The sequence below is a fragment of the Aotus nancymaae genome, unplaced genomic scaffold (genome assembly GCF_030222135.1).
Source record: "Aotus nancymaae isolate 86718 unplaced genomic scaffold, 86718_ANA_hifiasm-v0.15.2.pri h1tg000108l, whole genome shotgun sequence".
NCBI classification, from domain to species: domain Eukaryota; kingdom Metazoa; phylum Chordata; class Mammalia; order Primates; family Aotidae; genus Aotus; species Aotus nancymaae.
Genome location: NW_026988523.1, coordinates 29,581,837 through 29,600,979, shown reverse-complemented (window position 1 = coordinate 29,600,979; position 19,143 = coordinate 29,581,837). Strand labels below are relative to the sequence as shown.

Sequence of the window (19,143 nt, the reverse complement as noted above, 5' to 3'; positions counted from 1 at the left end):
CCCTCTACAGAAAGATATGCAAAAACACTGTAACCAGTTTCCCTGCGTCCCCACCTAATGCTTGGGCCTCTCCTGACAAAAATCACCCCAGGTCTAATTTTCATTTTTTCCGGAAGAGGTGGCAAGGAGGCTTGAACCACCTTCACATTCCTACCCCTCCCTGCCCCAAGCCCCTGTGAGAAGACAAAAGAACTGGGCTTCTAAGGGAAGTCATCAATGAGACACTCCAGAGAGGTAGCCCATTATTCCAGTTTCATCATCAATAGAACTGCTCCCCTCAAACGATCTCTGGGACTCATGAACAGGAAGAGAACAGGGTCTGGGATTGGGGTAAAGAAGGGAGTAGGTATTTCTCTCTCAGGCCCCATTTCTCCCCCACCATCTGTCTCAGACCCCACTGTTTCCACTTTTCCAGAATTGTGTGTATTCTCCTTTAAGGGGCTGGGCATCTCTCCCGCCCTCTCCAGAGTCGACTGAAGTTTCCGAGGAGACTTCACAGGCTGGGCTGGACACACCTTTCCAAAGACCTCCAAACTCTGCTCTGTGCACCTCAAATGCTCCTCTCCCTTGTGTCCAACCCCCTCCCGCTCTCCCTAACTCCCCTCTTCTCAGCAAGACTCGCCTCTCCCCAGTGGGGTGAGCATCCTTGAGGTTTCCCACCCTTAACTGCTCCGTCCCCGGATGGAGCCAGAGAAATGTGGTGGGGGGGCCGGGGCCAGAGTTTCAACATTGCCCCCCAGAAGGAGGAGCCAGAGATGGGGGTAAGGAGAAAGAATTTGGGGAGGTCGGCAAGAGGGTGAGAATGGGGATGAGGTGGAGATAAAAGGGGGAAGCAAAGGCTCTGGAGGAGGAGGAGGGTGTGTCTGTGCTATCAGCTTCTGTTGATGGAGCCTGGTCTGCCTTTTTCATAGTCTCAAGTTCGTTGTCTCATTACCCATTAACCAGCCCCTCCCTTGACTGTCTGCCAGCCCTGGTCTGTCTGGAGCTCCCCATAGACACTGATCTCAGTTTCCCCCGGAGTGTGAGTGTAGGCCTCTGAAGGCAGCTGCCTTTGGGGAGGCCTAGGGGTTAACTTTATGCCCCCCTCAGCTCTCTGGACCAAAATCCGTCCAGGAAAGCAGGATGCCGGAGCCCCGGAGTCGTCAGCTTAGCAGTTGCCTGGCCTCCGGATGCCTCCCAGGTAATAATGCCCTGTCACTCTCCAAACACTCCTCCAAATTCCATCCTGCAGCACTGTTGTTTCATGCCCTCACCAAAGATACTCCTGTGTTCCTCTCCTGCCTCAAAGTGCTTCTGCCTGAGGCTCGCTGTCCTCCCCGGCAGCTTCTGGAGCTGGCTGATGGTTGGATGGTGACATTCCTTCTGTTTCCTTGACCCTGTTACCCCTTTTGAAATTTACTTATTTAATACATATTTAGTGCCTGGTATGAGCCAGGTCCTGTTCTAGACTCTTTTCTAGTTACATAAATTTTTAAAAATGTATCTTTCCTCAGAAGCTTACATTCTAGAGGGCTTAGAGGAGGAGTTTCATCGTCCGCATTTAGATCTCCCTGTCTCAGAGGAGTGGATGTTTCCAAGTGGGCAACACTTGGAATAGTCATAACGGGGCTTCCCTTCTTTCCCTTTAGGGGAGCAGATCCTAGCATGGGCCCCAGGGGTGAGGAAGGGGCTGGAACCAGAATTGTCTGGAACCCTGATCTGTACCAACTTGAGGGTCACCTTCCAGCCCTGTGGATGGCAGCGGAATCAGGTGAGATGGTTGGGGCACCAGAAACGACAGCTAGTGGGAAATGGGTAGGGGATTCTAGCAGAATTTAGGCAAACATTATGGGTTCAGGGCTGTCTTGTATGTATCACTGAGAATCAATGGGAACTCTCTCTAGGGTGGTTGCCCCCTAGAGGGGTTGGGGCTGCCAGGGTAGGAAAATGAGGGCTATTTCAGATGTCTGTACCATCAGTCACATGCTTCTTTTAGGACACTCCCTTGAGCAGTGAATATGATTTTGCCCTGGTCAACATTGGGCGATTGGAGGCTGGTAAGTTGGGGGCTTTTGGTGAAGGAGTTCGCTGGGGGTGTTGGAACTCCCTCCTCCTCATCCTTCCTCTATTCTCAGAAAACAGCCAGGGATGGAGTGGGACGGGCTGGAAGAGTCCCTTCTGGAGGGACCCTGGTCCATACACTGCTCTGTACCTCTTGACTTCAGTGAGCGGCTTGTCCCGAGTCCAGCTCCTCCGTCCAGGGTCCCTGCTTAAATTTATCCCTGAGGAGATTCTGATTCATGGCCGAGACTTCCGGCTGCTCAGAGTTGCTTTTGAGGCTGGAGGCCTAGAGCCTCAGGCTTTTCAGGTAAGAGGCCCCTAACCTGAGGCTTCCTCCTCTCCCCAGAACCTTGGGATCCTCTCCCTGACAATTTCTGAGACTCCTCCAGCCCCCCGGGATCCTCATATCATTCCCCCTGCTTCTCTCAAGGAAAGGCTAAAAGGCTGGGATAAATGATCTCGTGGTAATGAGAGTAAGGAGCTTGCCCTCTAGCCTGACTCTGCCAATTACCAGCAGTGTGACTGTGGGCGAGTTTCCTCCTCTCGAAAACCAGGATTCCTCTCAGAATGATCATTCTAGGATTCTGTGGTTCTAGATTTGTCCTCCCGACCCCAGTCCCCACGGCCTGAGGAAGCCCCCTTCTCTAGAGACTGTCTTCACTGTTCTTCTTTGTTCTTGCAAAGAGAGTAGAGCAACACATGGGCTCCGTTTCCTTCTTTTCACTTACTCAGTCTAAGCCAAAAGGATGGAATGTCCTTTCCTCCACAGGTGACCATGGCCATTGTCCAAGCCAGAGCTCGGAGCAGTCAAGCCCGACAGTATTTGGGGATAACCCCGAGCAAGGCTGGTGAGTGAGGGGGCTTTAGGGTGAGGAAGAGTCTGAAAAAGCAGAGATGGCCTAGGACAAAATGCTGAGAAGCTGTCTCTGGTTTTCTCCTTCCTCCTGTATGTCTCCCTCCTGTTCTAGGCCAGGGTTCTGGCTCCAGAAAACCACCAATTCCTCTCATGGAGACAGCAGAAGACTGGGAGACTGAGCGGAAGAAGCAGGGAGCCAGAGGCTGGAGGGTCAGCACGGTCAACGAGAGGTTCGACGTAGCCACCAGGTGATTGCCCAGTGCCCCCCAACCCTGCTGCTCTCCCAGTCTTCCCTTAGTTCCTTGATCCCCTAAAGCTAGGGCTTCCCACAATCTCCAGCCTCCTAGGATGTCCACAAAGCTATCTCCCAGGCTGGGCGCGGTGGCTCACGCCTGTAATCCCAGCACTTAGGGAGGCCGAGGTGAGAGGATCACCTGAGCTCAGCAGTTTGAGACCAGCCTGACCAACGAGGAGAAACCCCGGCTCTACTAAAAATACAAACAATTAGCTGGGCGTGGTGGTGCATGCCTGTAATCCCAGCTACTCAGAAGGCTGAGGCAGGAGAACCCGGGAGGCGGAGGTTGTGGTGAGCCGAGATTGTGCCATTGCACTCCAGCCTCGGTAATAAGAGTGAAACTCCAAAAAAAAAAAAAAAAAAAAGGTATCTCCCTTACCTCCTAGATCCCTTAACCTGAGATCCCTTGGAATGATCCCTCTGACGCAGCTTCCTTGTAATAACAGCTTTACATTATAATGAAGTCGCTGAGCCAAACTGTAACCCCACTCTCATTTCCCAGCCTCCCTCGTTACTTCTGGGTCCCTAACCGAATTCTGGACAGTGAGATCAGGAGAGCATTTGGCCACTTTCATCAGGGCCGTGGACCGGTCAGTGTGAGGGTCAGGGTCATGGCTGTGGATTAGAGGGTCATGGGAGGCTGGGGACCTGTGGAGGGAGGAACCTCTGTGAAGTCAGCATGGGGGCAAGGGTAGCGTGGCTAGGCGTTTCTCCCACAGTGACCCTCTTCTGCCCCATCTGAAGCGCTTGTCCTGGCATCACCCTGGGGGCAGTGATCTTCTCCGCTGCGGAGGCTTCTATACAGCCAGCGACCCTAACAAGGAGGATATCAGGTGAGGGAGGCTTGATGAGAAGAATCAAGGGTTAGGTGCTCGGGACAGATTCCTTCTCTTACTTCCTGACTCCCTCCCCTCCAGAGCGGTGGAGTCGATGCTCCAGGCTGGGCATTCGGATGTTGTCCTGGTGGACAGTATGGATGAGCTGCCCAGCCTTGCCGATGTCCAACTTGCCCACCTGAGGCTCAGAGCCCTCTGCCTGCCTGGTGAGAATAACCTTTGAACCCTCACCCTCACCTGCAGGTCTGCTGCCCCTAACCTGGTCAACCCTTTGCTTGCTGTAGCTGAGTAGCTCTTTAGCCTCTCACCTCCCATCTCTCCCGCAGACTCACTGATTTCCTGTCTTCTTGACCCCAATTTATTCTTTTCTAAACAGCTTTATTGAGACATAATGTACGTATCATAAAATTTACCCTTCACTGAAGTATACAATTCAGTGAGTTTTATTATATTTACAATGTTGTACAACCATCACCACAGTTTAATTTTAGAAAACCATCCTGGCCATTTACGATTATTTTTCATTCCTATTTTTAACCCAGCAGGCTATCAACCTGAATCTTGAGTTCTCCTAATCTCTTTGCCCTCTGCTCTCTCTGCCCTCTAACAGATTCATCTGTGGCTGAGGATAAATGGCTTTCAGCCCTGGAAGGAACACGATGGCTGGACCACGTCAGGTACTCCCTCGCTTCTTCTAGCCATCATTAATAATTCAGCCTTCCTCAACCTTCTGTTAACCTGGACTCCTAAACGGCCTTTCATTAATTCTTCTCTTCGGTTTCCCAAGAAGACTGCCATTTGCTGCTCTTTAGAAGGAGGAGGGGCAGGATTTGGAGTCGGCCTCATTCCATCCCATGACCCATTCCCCTAGGCTTATCATTCTTCCTCCCTCTTCCTCACCTGCTCCTCCAGGGCTTGCCTTCGAAAGGCCAGTGACATTTCAGTGTTAGTGACATCCAGGGTTCGTTCTGTAATACTTCAAGGTGAGTTCCTTGGGTAAGCCCATTCCATTCTTTGCCTCTTTTCTTCACCCACCTGACCGGATTACATTCAGGGAGGGAGGACCATAAGGCATCCTCCTCTCCTGTTCCTGGGAACTGCCCACAAGCTCTACTCTCTACCTTCAGTGCTACCTCGGCCCCCTACAACGTGTGGTCCCTGACACTAGGATGGTCTTGGCCCCTTTGTTCCTTTCCTTCCATCAGTGGATGGGGACTGGGGTTGGGGTGGGAAGGGCAGTTTGGAAGCTGGTTTGAGAATTGTGATTCTGCCCCTTACATGTCAAACTGGGTATTTCTATCCGGGTGGAGTCTAGGAAGTGAATCATTCAAGGTCTTTGTTTTCTCTTCACTTCTATGTGCTCTCTGAATCCTGCCTACCCCAAACCTTTCCCCGCTGTGCCTCTCACTTCTCCTTGCCGTGTTTCTCTTCTCATTCTCTCCCGCCCTAGTTTCTTGGACCCCTCTTCTTTGTCCCTTCTTCCTCTTTATCACCCAGAGCGCGGTGATCGTGATCTCAATGGCCTCCTCTCTTCACTCGTCCAGCTGCTTTCAGCTCCTGAAGCCCGAACGCTGTTTGGCTTCCAATCACTAGTGCAGCGAGAGTGGGTGGCAGCTGGACACCCCTTCCTGACTCGGCTTGGGGGAACTGGGGCCAGTGAAGAGGTGAGAACAATTCGGGACGGCATTGGAGGGATATTACTAAAGAAGTAAGAGAGCCGGGCGCGGTGGCTCACGCCTGTAATCCAAGCACTTTGGAGGCCAAGGCGGGCGGATCACCTGAGGTCGGGAGTTCAAGACCAGCCTGACCAATATGGTGAAACCCCATCTTAAAAAAAAAAAAAAAAAGAAGTAAGAGAATGAGAATATTCTTTCGTATAATCCACTGGAGGTGAATCAGGTCAGAAGGGCCCCAAGGTTAGGCTGAGATGAAGATCCAGATGAGTGAGGCCCCACAACCCCTTCTACTCTCCATTCAGATTTTCATTCCCTGACTTCCATAGTGCCCCCTGTTCCCCGTGTTCCCCATTCCCCTATCATTTCATCATCCTCCCTCTTGGAGTCCCAATAATCCCTTCCAATCTCTCAATTTCTCCTTCTCAGTCCCCAGTGTTTCTCCTCTTCCTCGATTGCGTCTGGCAGCTTCTCCAGCAGTTTCCAGCTGATTTTGAATTCTCTGAGTTTTTCCTTCTTGCTCTTCATGACAGTGTCAGGGTTCCTGACACCCTCACCTTCCTGAGAAACACCCCCTGGGAGCGCGGAAAGCAGAGTGGACAGGTCAGTCACCTCGATTTTTGACTTGTGTATGTATGTGTGTTGTTGTTTTTTTTTTCCATTGGGAAGTTTGGTCTTCATTTGTTTTTTTTTTTTTTTTTTTTTTTTTTAATTGAGACGGAGTTTCGCTCTTGTTACCCAGGCTGGAGTGCACAATGGCGCAATCTCGGCTCACCGCAACCTCCACCTCCTGGGTTCAGGCAATTCTCCTGCCTCAGCCTCCCGAGTAGCTGGAATTACAGGCACGCGCCACCATGCCCAGCTAATTTTTTGTATTTTTTTTAGTAGAGACGGGGTTTCACCGTGTTGACCAGGATGGTCTTGATCTCTTGACCTCGTGATCCACCCGCCTCGGCCTCCCAAAGTGCTGGGATTACAGGCGTGAGGTCTTCATTTGTTTTATGAGAAGTGAGGTCTGTGGGTGGGGAGGGGGAGATTTATTCTCACTTTCAGGATGGGGCTTTTGCCCTACGTCGTTCCTAGGATAAGAGGGGAGGGTGTCACGATTTGTCTCTAGATGTTGGAGGATTGTGGTAACCATCCTTTTCCTTGCTTCCTCTGTCCAGTTAAACTCATATACACAAGTCTACACTCCAGGATACTCCCAGCCCCCAGCTGGGAACTCTTTTAACCAGCAGCTGTCTGTCTGGGACTGGGATTTACGCTACAATAGTGCACAGATACTACAATTCCAGAATCCTGGCTATGATCTGGAACACTGCCCAGATTCCTGGCTCCCTAGACCGCAGGTGAAGTGTCTAAATTTCCTAAATTCCCTTGACTTTCCCACAGGCTCATGCCGCCAGACAGGGAGAAGTGAAAGACACAATGTCTTGAGTGCCTTAGGGAAAGGTCCCCATTACTCTTCTGCAGCTGTCACTTATAGTCCCTGGCTGTCCCTAGGAAGACAGATGTCCTAGAATAGCACAGAGGGCATCCTTTTTGTCCTTACTCCAGTCTGTTTACTCGTCTTCCTGTCTCATGCACACATACGTTTCCCTAAAATCAACCTTAATCAGTCCTGAGGCCTAGATGCGGAAGGTAGAAGAGTTCTCATGGGGAGGCTTGGAGTTCTAGTCACCAGTGCAGTGAGCGGGTGGCCGCAGGATACCCCATCCTGGTTCAGACCGGGGTAACTAGGGTTATCTGGTCTCTCAGTTGCCAATTGATTTCCTTTTCCCTTTAGCCGAGTTTCCTGGTTCCTGGACCCCCCAGTTCTGTGTGGCTCTTCTCTAGAGGGGCGTTGACCCCCTTGAATCAGCTTTGTCCTTGGCGGGACAGTCCCTCCCTGCTGGCAGTCTCTTCTCGTTGGCTCCCTCGACCTGCTATCTCCTCTGAAAGCCTGGCTGACCAGGAATGGGGGCTCCCCTCACATTGGGGAGCTTGCCCTTTACCTCCAGGGCTGCTGCTGCCTGGATATCTGGGACCTCAGATCAGGCTCTGGAGACGTTGCTACCTGAGGGGAAGGCCTGAGGTCCAGGTAAGAAGGGAAAACGGACTGGAAGTGGGAGAAAGAACTTGACTGCTGAACCAGATGAACAGGAGATGGAAAGGCAAGGAGCTGGAGGATGGGGGCACTGGGACAGTTCCACTCCTGTTGGCATCAAACAGGGTTTGGGAGTGTAGGAGGTAGGGGAAAGTGCTTGTGGCTTAGATTAAGTGGAATTTAGGGCATAGCTGGCAGGGGAAACAGCGTTAAAGACACCAGAGGTAGCAGACAGAAATTAGAAGCAGAGGGCCAGAGCTGCAACAGTATTCCTCTGTTCCTCTTTGCCTCCTCCCCAGACTGGCCTCTCAGCTCCCATAATCTCTGGCCTCCAGGATGAGCTATCCCATCTTCAGGAGCTATTACAGAAATGGACACCAAGAATATCTCCTGAGGATCACTCCAAGAAAAGAGATCCAAATACCATTCCCTCTCAATCCCATGGAAATTGCTGGCATTCTCAAAGGCAGGGCAGAAGAGGATCTGGGGTAGAGGAGGGTTCTGTTTAATCCTTCCATTTTTGGGGCAGGGAGATGGAGTTTTGCTCTGTCACCAGGCTAGAGTGCAGTGGCACGATCTCGGCGGATTCTCCTGCCTCAGCCTCCCGAGTAGCTGGGACTACAGGCACTCACCACCACACCCAGCTTATTTTTGTATTTTTAGTAGAGACGGGATTTCACCATGTTGGCCACGATGGTTTCGATCTCTTGACCTTGTGATCCGCTTGCCTCGGCCTCCGAAAGTGCTGGGATTACAGCCACTGTGCCAGGCCTTAATCCTTTTTTTTTTTTTTTTTTTTTTGTATCTGGACTTGCAGCTTTCACACACCAGCCGTTAAACAGGTTCACTAAGAAGATGTGAGTTTCTGTTGCAGATGGCGGTGTTAACCGCTCCGACTCTTGTCCTGTCTTGTTTGGTTCCTGCAGATATTTTTGTTTCTTGTGATTTGAAGAATTAAGAAACAAAAACAATCCAGAAAATGATCGGTTCTTTTAAGCCAATTCCATCCCTTCTGGATAACCAGATGTTAAATTGTGAGATTAGAGATGCTGTTCATTAGTTCCAACAAGACGGCCCTGCCTTGCTGCTGCTTTAATTCCAACTTCTGTTTCTTTCCTTACAGTTTTCTATGAGAATGAGGTGGATACAGGAAACACCCTGTCTCCTCTGGGTATTTTTGTAGTGGAATTTCTATTTAAGGGGTTCATTAAAGCATAATATTTATACACATTGCTGGCATTGTTTCTTGTGTTTGAATAAAGGATTCTCCTAGGTAGCAAAGAGTGGTGGGTAAAAGGTGGGTGTGACCCAAGAGAGGAGGGCATCCACCATAATATTGCTAAACAGAGGAACTGGGTCTGGTGAGGCGCTGCAGAATTAAAGTGCGGTTTGGGGAAAGGGTCAGATGGGGCACGAGCATGTAAAGATGTTGTTGGGCGCGGTGGCTCACGCCTGTAATCCCAGCACTTTGGGAGGCTGATGCGGGCGGATCACGAGGTAAAGAGCTCGAGACCATCCTGGCCAACATGGTGAAACCCTGTCTCTACTAAAAATACAAAAATTAGCTGGGCGTGGTGGCGCATGCCTGCAGTCCCAGCTACTCGGGAGGCTGAGGCAGGAGAATTGCTTGAACCCGGGAGGCGGAGGTTGCAGTGAGCTGAGATCGTGCCACTGCACTCCAGCCTGGCGACGGAGTGAGACTCTGTATCAAAAAAAAAAAAAAAAAAAAGATATCGCTGGGGCCAGAGTGTTCTAGAAATCCAGACTGAAGTCTCTGAGCCCATCCACCCATCCATCAGCTGTGGTCACACACCCTCGGAGCAGCCTGATTCCCACCACCCTCCCCCTCCCCATGTTATTACGAGGTGAGCACAGACGTCACTGCAGCTCAGACATTCCGCAGTCTCCTCCCCAGGGGGAAAACCAGTACCTCCAGCCCAAATCAGGGCTGTGAGGCCAAATCTGCAAGAAGGCTGCAGGCGAGATGTAAGGTTCCCTCTCGCCTGAAAGCAGCCGAGTCCTCCGACTGGGGGACTCTTCAGCACATTCTTCTCTGGGCAACAAAAGAATCAGTGGCCACAAAATATAGCAAAAGTAAAGCCTTGTTCTTTTAGCTTTCGAATTTACATTTTTGGAGCAATGTGATTCTTTCAAGTCTAGCAGTGCATTAAGAGGGTCTGAGCGTTTCCGTTTAGCTCTCCTCGCTTAAACCACTAGCAGCGGCACAGCTGCGTAGAAGCCAACGACTCGGCCGACCGGGGTAAAGTCCGGGAGGCTCCTAAGATGGCTGCGCTGCTTCCAGGCACCTCCTCTTCCGCGGCCCCGCCCACCATACGTCAGCCTTCGCCCCGGAAGTGGAAGTTGGGCTGAGGTCAGAGAGCGGAACCGCTGCTGGGAGACGGCGGGAGCTCCTTCGCCATGGCTGCTGGGCCGATCTCCGAGCGGAACCAGGGTAACTGGAGGGGGAGAATCTGGAATGCGCTCAGCGTGGCGAGGAGGTCCCGACTAGGGCCAGCAGTGCCTCTGCAGGGGTGGGAAACTGAATTCCTCGGTTCCCCAGAGGGCGCGAAACCGGCCCCATGCCTGCTGGGGGCGGGGTGGCTGGGTGCTGGCTGAGGCCTGTGGGTGTGATACTTTTATGTCCAATCCCCTGCTGCCTTTCCACTCAAAAAAACAAAAAAATCCACCCAGAATACTAAATTAGGCTTGAGAAGATTTCCTAAGTCTTGGGAAGAAAGAGGTTTAAGGGTTAAACGTATTTTTTTTTTCTCCTACCCTACCCCCGTCCCCAGTTCCCCTAGTTGGGTTCCATCTTCATGTTTCCATCACCTCCTTTCCTGTTATACTCTCACTGTTGCCCTAACTTTCTGCTCCCTCCCTTCAGATGCCACTGTATACGTCGGGGGCCTGGATGAGAAGGTTAGTGAACCGCTGCTGTGGGAACTGTTTCTCCAGGCTGGACCAGTAGTCAACACCCACATGCCAAAGGATAGAGTCACTGGCCAGCACCAAGGTGAGTACTTGGCAAGGGGCAGATTGCTCCTGGAGGGTCCCAGCAGTATTCACAACTGTTTTGGAATGAGATGAGCAACCTAAAGATTTCTTTCTTTTAAGCCTCAGTTCAGTTTATTTCTGGAGCTATTCTCAAGTAAAGTGAGGTTATTTCTTGTTCTTTGTGATTAGAGGGTAGGTGAGTTTTACCCCATTTTGAATCTCTTCACTTAGGTTGTTAACCTGCACTTCTCCCTTCTCCAGGCTATGGCTTTGTGGAATTCTTGAGTGAGGAAGATGCTGACTATGCCATTAAGATCATGAACATGATCAAACTCTATGGAAAGCCAATACGGGTGAACAAGGCATCAGCCCACAACAAAAACCTGGATGTAGGGGCCAACATTTTCATTGGCAACCTGGACCCTGAGATTGATGAGAAGTTGCTTTATGATACTTTCAGCGCCTTTGGGGTCATCTTACAAACTCCTAAGATTATGCGGGACCCTGACACAGGCAACTCCAAAGGTTATGCCTTTATTAATTTTGCTTCATTTGATGCTTCGGATGCAGCAATTGAAGCCATGAATGGGCAGTACCTCTGTAACCGCCCTATCACTGTATCTTATGCCTTCAAGAAGGACTCCAAGGGTGAGCGCCATGGCTCAGCAGCCGAACGACTTTTGGCAGCTCAGAACCCACTCTCCCAGGCTGACCGTCCTCATCAGCTGTTTGCAGATGCACCTCCTCCACCCTCTGCCCCCAATCCTGTGGTATCATCACTGGGGTCTGGGCTTCCTCCACCTGGTAAGGCTTTTGGTTAAAATATGTTTGTCCTTAAGGTTGGGGGAGTGGGGCAGGGGAAGAAAAAAAGAGTCTGAAAGAGGGACAGTGAGTCAATGAGTGATGGGAAGAGTGATGGGAAGTCAGTGAGTGATGGGAAGTGGTGGAGGAGAATGTTGTTGGGTATCTTTGGGAAGCTGAAGTTGTTTGACTATTCTAACATTGCTTTTGATTTTAGAGCACTGGGAGGAGGGGCAAAGAACTCACCCTGGCTGGAGAGGCCAAATATGGTCAGCTCTTTAAAGACATTTTCTCCTCACTACCATTAACTCTTCCTTCTTCCATTTCCTCTACAGGCATGCCACCTCCTGGCTCCTTCCCACCCCCAGTGCCGCCTCCTGGAGCCCTCCCACCTGGGATACCCCCAGCCATGCCCCCACCACCTATGCCTCCTGGGGCTGCAGGACATGGCCCCCCGTCGGCAGGAACCCCAGGGGCAGGACATCCTGGTCATGGACACTCACATCCTCATCCATTCCCACCAGGTGGGATGCCCCATCCAGGTAGGTGTGCTTTGTTGGGAAAGGGTGGGAAGAGCTTGGTAGAGCATCTCTGTCACCACTCACCCTGCTGCTCTTTGTTCCTCAACAGTAACGATTTCAGAGTTTTCCTTTCCTTCAGACATTCTCTTATAAAAACATACAAAATACTCTCTAACAGCTACCAGTCTGAAATCATTTCTTCTTTTTCTTTCTCTTTTTTTTTTTTTTTGAGACGGAGTTTTGCTCTTGTTACCCAGGCTGGAGTGCAATGGCGCGATCTCGGCTCACCGCAACCTCCGCCTCCTGGGTTCAGGCAACTCTCCTGCCTCAGCCTCCTGAGTAGATGGGATTACAGGCACGCACCACCGTGCCCAGCTAATTTTTTTGTATTTTTAGTAGAGATGAGGTTTCACCATGTTGACCAGGATGGTCTCGATCTCTTGACCTCGTGATCCACCCTCCTCGGCCTCCCAAAGTGCTGGGATTACAGGCGTGAGCCACTGCACCCGGCCTGTTTTTTGTTTCTTTAACTTTTAGTTCCATTCTCTCCTCTAACTCCACCTCAAAGTGGTAACTTAATTGCCAAATCTCGGGGACAGTTCTCCTTATCTGGTTTGACCTCTGATGTACTTGAAACGAGTCGTGTCTTCCTGTTTGAAATTCCTATCTCGGCTGGGCACGGTGGCTCATGCCTGTAATCCCTGCACTTTCGGAGGCTAAGCTGGATGGATCACCTGAGGTCAGCAGTTTGAGACCAGTCTGGCCAACATGATAAAACCCCATCTGTACTAAAATACAAAAGATTAGGTGGGCGTGATGACACGCTCCAGTAATCCCAGCTACTGAGGAGGCTGAGGCAGGACAATCCCTTGAACCTGGGCAGCGGAGGTTGCAGTGAACTGAGATTGTGCCACTGCACTCCAGCCTGGGCAACAAGAGCAAAACTCCGTCTCAAAAAAAAAAAAGAAAGAAAAAAGGAAAATAAATTCTTGGCTGGGTGCGGTGGCTCATGCCTGTAATCCCAGCACTTTGGGAGGCTGAGGCGGGTGGATCACCTGAGGTTGGGAGTTCAAGGCCAGCCTGACCAACATGGAGAAACCCCATCTCTACTAAAAATACAAAAAATTAGCCAGGTACGGTGGCACTTGCCTGTAAGCCCAGCTACTTGGGAGTCTGAGGCAGGAGAATCACTTGAACCCAGGAGGCGGAGGTTGCGGTGAGCTGAGAGCATGCCATTGCACTCCAGACTGGGCAACAAAAGCGAAACTCTGTCTCAAAAAAAAAAACAACAACAACAACAGAAATTCTTGTCTCTTTGCTTCTGCTTTTTTAGATCCTCCCCCTCTTTCTCTGACTCCTTAAGCTTAGCTACCACGATAGACTTCTGTCAACTTGTGCGTAGATCTTTGTGCTTGTTTCTCTTTTCTGCATATATGTATAGTTTTAATTGGCATATATGCTGATGCCTCCTAGCTCTGTATCTCTAGTTCATAGCTTTAACATTCCAGATCGTTAATGCTGCTGCTTAATAGATAGTGCCACTTTTCTGTCCCTCTCCTTCAGGCCTGTTCTTCCTCTAGTATTCGTGTTTTTCAGGTGCTTAATTCATGAATCCGAGAGCTATGTTTGACTGTGCCGTATTACCCCACTCTTAATACCAAGTCTTATTTAGGTCAGTGGCAACTCTCCCCATGGCCAGTGCCCTAGTTGAGTCTCTCATTCCTTCATTTTACACTTGATTTATTGTAGTAGTATCCGGCCACTTTGACTCCAGTTTTCACTAACTTTGATCTACTTTCACAGAGTAAGTTTTGTAAAACACAGATGTGCACACACATGCTCAAAATTCCTCCGTTGCTCCCTTTTATCTACAGAGTAAAACCCAAACTCACTACCGTAGCATTCACAGCTCTTTACGGTTTGGCCCCTGCCCCGTCATTTCCATAACTGCATTTTGCTCCTGGTACTGAGTTACTGGCATTTCCCGGAACATACGGTGCTGTTTGAGACACCTGTGATTTGTACATGGTAGTCTTTCTGCTTGGGAGGCTCTCTTTACATGATCTTATCCTCCTGAAATATTCATGCTTTATAATCAGATCTTTGCTTAGACAGTATGTCCTCTGCTACTTTCTCAAATCCTATCAACAGAGTTATCACTCTGCTTGTTACATACTTCAGCATTACCATTACAGTGCCTAAGTCATGGAAGAAGCAAGCAAAGAGGGTAAGGCGTTGAGCGATTGGTTGGTTTGTGCTGTTGGAATGGGGTCAAGGATAGGGAGCACTTTTTACTACCCTTTTCTTTCTTTTTTTTTTTTTGAGATGGAGTCTGGCTCTGTAGCCCAGGTTGGAGGCAACCTTTGCCTCCCGGGTCCTGGTTCAAGCAATTCTCCTGCCTCAGCCTCCTGAGTAGCTGGGATTACAGGCATGCACCACCATGCCTAGCTAATTTTTGTATTTGTAGTAGAGACGAGATTTCACCATGTTGGCCAGTCTGGTCTTGAACTCCTAACCTTGTGATCTGCCTGCCTCGGCCTCCCAAAGTGCTGGAATTACAGGCATGAGCCACTGCACCTGGCCGTGTTTTTGTTGTTGTTATTTTTTTGGTGACAGGGTCTTACTCTGTCACCCAGGCTGGAGTGCAGTGGCATAGTCATGGCTCACTGTAACCTTGACCTCCGAGCCCAAGTGATCCTCCCACCTCAGGCTCATGAGTAGCTGGGACTATAGGCACTCACCACCATTCCTCGCTAATTAAAAAAATTTTTTTTGATAGATATGGGGTGTCACTATGTTGCTCAGGCTGGTCTCAAACTCCTAGGCCCAAGTGATCTTCCCACCTAGGCCTCCCAAAGTGCTGGGATTATTGGCATGAGCCACTGTGCGCAGCCAGCCTTATTTTCTAGACCCTTTTTTCTATATAGTCCTCTTTCTGATGTCACTGCCTTTCTAATTTTCTTCTCTTCCTTTCTCCATTTTCTTTGCCCTCTTCTCTTTGTCTCTTTTCTTTTTGTGTCTGTTTTATTTTCATAGGGATGTCTCAGATGCAGCTGGCACACCATGGCCCTCATGGCTTAGGACATCCCCATGCTGGACCCCCAGGCTCTGGGGGGCAGCCACCGCCCCGACCACCACCTGGAATGCCTCATCCTGGACCTCCTCCAATGGGCATGCCCCCCCGAGGGCCTCCATTCGGATCTCCCATGGGTAAGTCGGCTCTAGCCACCTCCTTCACCTGCACCTATCATGTTCTAACAACTTCCTGTAGGTACACCCCTTGTCCCATGCCCTTACTAACTTTTCTTTCACTTCTTGCAGGTCACCCAGGTCCTATGCCTCCACATGGTATGCGTGGACCTCCTCCACTGATGCCCCCCCATGGATACACTGGCCCTCCACGACCCCCACCCTATGGCTACCAGCGGGGGCCTCTCCCTCCACCCAGACCCACTCCCCGGCCACCAGTTCCCCCTCGAGGCCCGCTTCGGGGTCCTCTCCCTCAGTAAATTCACATTTTCCTTCCTCCTGTTACATCATCCCAATATCTTTTCAATTCCTTGGACCAGTCAGAGATGCTCTAGCTCCTTGGGGCTAAGGCACTAATCTCTTTCAGCACCCCACCCCATTCCCCTTTTTAATGTAACTTTTTCCACAGGAGGTATTACTTTTTTATGTTGGTCCTGAGTATTTTGCAGATGCACAGAGAAAATAAAACTGAACTCCTTGTTTAGTTGTGCTGTTTTCCTTGACAACAGTACCTTTTCTCGTTTTCTTTAAGAAGAGATGTCATTAGCCAGGTGTGGTGGCACACGCCTGTAGTCCCAACTACTCTGGAGGCTGAGGCAGGAGGATTGCTTGAACCCGGGAAGCAGAGGTTGCAGTGAGTTGAGATTGTGCCACTATACTCCAGCCTGGGCGACAGAGCGAGACTCTGTCTCAAAAGAAAAAAAAAAAGATGTCAGAGTATCATGAAAAGAATGGTAAGGAGGAGTAGGAGCGAGGGTGCTTACTCCACATTTTTTTTGTTTTTTGAGACTGAGTCTCACGCTGTCACCAAGACTGGAGTGTACAGGTGCGATCACAGCTCACTATGGCCTTACCTCTCAGGCTCAGGTGATCCTCCCACCTCAGCCTCTCAAGTAGCTGGGACCACAGGCGTGTGCCACCACACCCAGCTAATTTTTGTATTTTTTGTACAGATGAGGTTTCGCCATGTTGCCCAGGCTGATCTTGAACTCCTGGGCTCAAGCGATCCCTCTGCCTCAGCCTCCCAAAGTGCTGGGATTACAGGCGTGAGCCACCTTGCCCAGCCGGATTATTGTTTTAAAGTGAGAACAGATATACCTGGAGATAGCCTGGCAAAAATGAGATAACATGCACTAAGCAATTCATTGCAGCACCATTTGTAATGGCAGTAGATGGGAAACAACGCACCTCTCCATCAGTAAAGGGACTGGTTGAATAAACTTTTTGATGTTTATACAATAGAGTACCGTGCAGTCGTAAAAAGGAATGAGGAAGATCTCTACATATTGCTGTGGAGAAATCTCCAAGTGAAGAAAATAACGTGTATAGTATGTATGTACAGTGTGCTACCTTCTCTAAGGGTGGCATATATGTGTGTGTTTAACGTTTTTAAAAATGGATAAAGCAGATACTAATGGAAATTGATAATATTGGGGAGGGAGGGAATATTGAGGGAAGTTGGATGTCTCTGAATATACTGTGTTCATGTGTTTTTCATTTGGAACAATATAGATGTCTTAGATAATTACGAAACAAAGTTAAAATGAGTAAATGGAGACAGTAAGTGTTCCATATGTGTTCCATTTGCTTCTGTTTCACAGATGTCTAAGCAGTCAGATAAGGAGTTTGTATTTCAGTTTTTTTTTCTCATTCTCAGTCCTTCCAAACCTGATTTTCATCACATTCAAATCTGAGTTTAAAGACTTCAGTAGATTCAATCCAATGGCTTTTTCCTCCCCCACGTTCTTTGCCACATTTAATCCTGTTAAGTTACTCCTCTTCTCCCCTCACATCCCCTCCTTTTCTTTTTCTTTTTCTTCTTTTTTTGAGATAGAGTCTCACTTTGTTGCCCAGGCGGAGTGCAATGGCACACACAGCTCACTGCAACCTCCGCCTCCTGGGTTCAAGTGATTCTCCTGCCTCAGCCTCTCGAGTAGCTGGGATTACAGGTGCGTGGCAGCACACCTGGCTAATTTTTTGTACTTCTAGTAGGGATGGGGTTTCACCATGTTGGTCAGGCTGGAAGTCACCCCTTTCTTGAAGTGCCCTCTTTGGCTTATGTAACCATGAACTTAACTAAATTCTAGGCAAGAAAAGTGAGCCTGGCCCTAGGCAAAGTCACCTTAAAGGGAAGAGATGTCTCCCTGCCAGCAGGACTTGGCTATAACCTAATTGAAAATGTTAACATATTTAAAGAATGTTGTCAGCCTGGCTGTGTGTGGTGGCTCACGCCTGTAATCCCAACACTTTGGGAGGCAGAGGTGGGTGGATCACTTGGGATCAGGAGTTCAAGACCAGCCTGCACCCTGTCTCTGTTAAAAATACAAAAATTAGCTGGGTGTGGTGGCGTGTGCTTTTGGTCCCAGCTGCTTGGGAGGCTGAGGCAGGAGAATCGCTTGAATCCAGGAGGTGAAGGTTACAGTGAGCCAAGATCCGCCACTGCACTCCAGCCTGGGTGGCAGAGGGAGACTCCATGTAAACAAACAAAAACAAAACCTGAAGAGGGGTCAGCAATGAAAGCCTAGTAAAGGGAGCGTCCCAGAGGCCAGTCTAAGCACCATCCTGGAAAGTGTGATTCAGCCATCAGATTCAGAGTAGTCCAGGAGTGCTGGCAAGGCTGCCCGTAGCAAAGGGGCGGGGGTAGAAGATTGTTGCCAAGAAGAGTTTTCTGGACCCATTGGCATGGCTCTTATTGGAGATGGCCAGATGCCATTAAAGATACAAATCCTCCAGTTACGTTGTGCATTCATACATTGATATTATGATTCTGATTTGGCTTCAGGGAGAGAATGTACTAGACATGTAGACATGAGTTTTCAGTCTGAGTGACAGTTAAATATTTATGATAAATCGATATTTATGTATTAGGGCTTTGTAGTTCAGAAGATTGTGAACTCTGTTGGCACGAATGATTATTTCCACGATCCAGCTTTGGAGCCTGCAAAGCCCAGGCCCGCATCCCTGTGATTCTTCTCCATGTGTATCTCAGCATTCTGAAACCTCCACATTTAGTAAGGTAGAGTCACATGCTGTTAGATCTGAAAGGGACCTGATGCAGCATCTAGCCCAAGCCCCCCTTTTCCAGATGAGAAAGCTGAGGTTCACAGATGTGGAGAACTTTAGACTAGCAGTTGACAGCTTGTTAGCGGTGAGAGCCCGGGTCTGAGCCCAGGTCAGTGCTGCCCAGAATGTCCTGACCTTATCTGGCATAGACACATTCAGGATGTATTTCCCCAAATCATCGCATTCTCCTACAGTGGGGATGGTAATCAGGTGTCACCAGGTGGTATGTCTTGGATCTCTGAGTCCAGTTTATTGGTGCAGGAGCAAAGGAAAGATGAAAGGAAAAGCTGAAATCAATTTACTCCTTCCTGCCTGGGAAGTGCAAGTGTGTAGGGGTGGAGAAGGGTTTTGAGAGGGATCCTGTTTGAGTCATTGGAGCAAATTAATGAAGGGGAAATGTCGGGGTGGTCAGGTCTGTGAGGAGCCCCTTAGCTTCCCCAGTACTCCTGCTACCACCAGCTGAATGGACAAATGAGGAGGTCTGCACTGTAAATAGTAACCTGGACTGATTTTTGAGGAAAGAGATGGAAGGAATCCAGGGGTCTCTGTGGCAGTTCAGGATAGAAACCACACCTTGTTATCTCTGCTTTCTCTAAAATGACCAGGTAAACTTGGAGTCTCTGAGAGACTGTTGTGAAAAAGGAGTTTGAGAACAGTGGAGAAGGCCAAGGGAGGTGTTTTGAAGGCAGCAAAAGCCCCTGAAATTCTTGGGTCCTGCCATCCTGAGAC

At 49.5% G+C, this 19,143-nt stretch overlaps 2 protein-coding genes across 2 annotated transcripts; both read left to right on the top strand.

Annotated features, from left to right (window-relative positions):
- The first annotated feature begins 456 nt into the window (after window positions 1-456).
- On the top strand, window positions 457-9,017 carry MTMR11 (myotubularin related protein 11). Its single transcript, XM_012462551.3, is given in 18 exon segments — window positions 457-761; window positions 1,090-1,180; window positions 1,629-1,750; window positions 1,976-2,036; window positions 2,205-2,347; window positions 2,810-2,888; window positions 3,009-3,144; window positions 3,694-3,781; window positions 3,936-4,024; window positions 4,109-4,233; window positions 4,638-4,704; window positions 4,940-5,010; window positions 5,525-5,691; window positions 6,130-6,303; window positions 6,867-7,049; window positions 7,487-7,780; window positions 8,086-8,217; window positions 8,219-9,017. Coding segments are annotated over 18 exon segments (2,148 nt in total). The 5' UTR covers window positions 457-695; the 3' UTR covers window positions 8,279-9,017.
- Window positions 9,018-10,130: 1,113 nt separating this feature from the next.
- SF3B4 (splicing factor 3b subunit 4) lies at window positions 10,131-15,835 on the top strand. Its single transcript, XM_012462552.2, has 6 exons — window positions 10,131-10,238; window positions 10,671-10,799; window positions 11,042-11,584; window positions 11,917-12,123; window positions 15,139-15,312; window positions 15,424-15,835. The coding sequence occupies exons 1-6, from the start codon at window positions 10,205-10,207 to the stop codon at window positions 15,609-15,611; spliced, it is 1,275 nt and encodes a 424-aa protein (XP_012317975.1). The 5' UTR covers window positions 10,131-10,204; the 3' UTR covers window positions 15,612-15,835.
- Window positions 15,836-19,143: the final 3,308 nt, after the last annotated feature.

Coding starts and splice junctions, on each gene's coding strand:
- SF3B4 (XM_012462552.2), top strand. CDS start 10,205: ATGGCTGCTGGGCCGATCTCCGAGCGGAACCAGG. Junction 10,239..10,670: donor GATCTCCGAGCGGAACCAGG/GTAACTGGAGGG, acceptor CCCTCCCTTCAG/ATGCCACTGTATACGTCGGG. Junction 10,800..11,041: donor AGTCACTGGCCAGCACCAAG/GTGAGTACTTGG, acceptor TCCCTTCTCCAG/GCTATGGCTTTGTGGAATTC.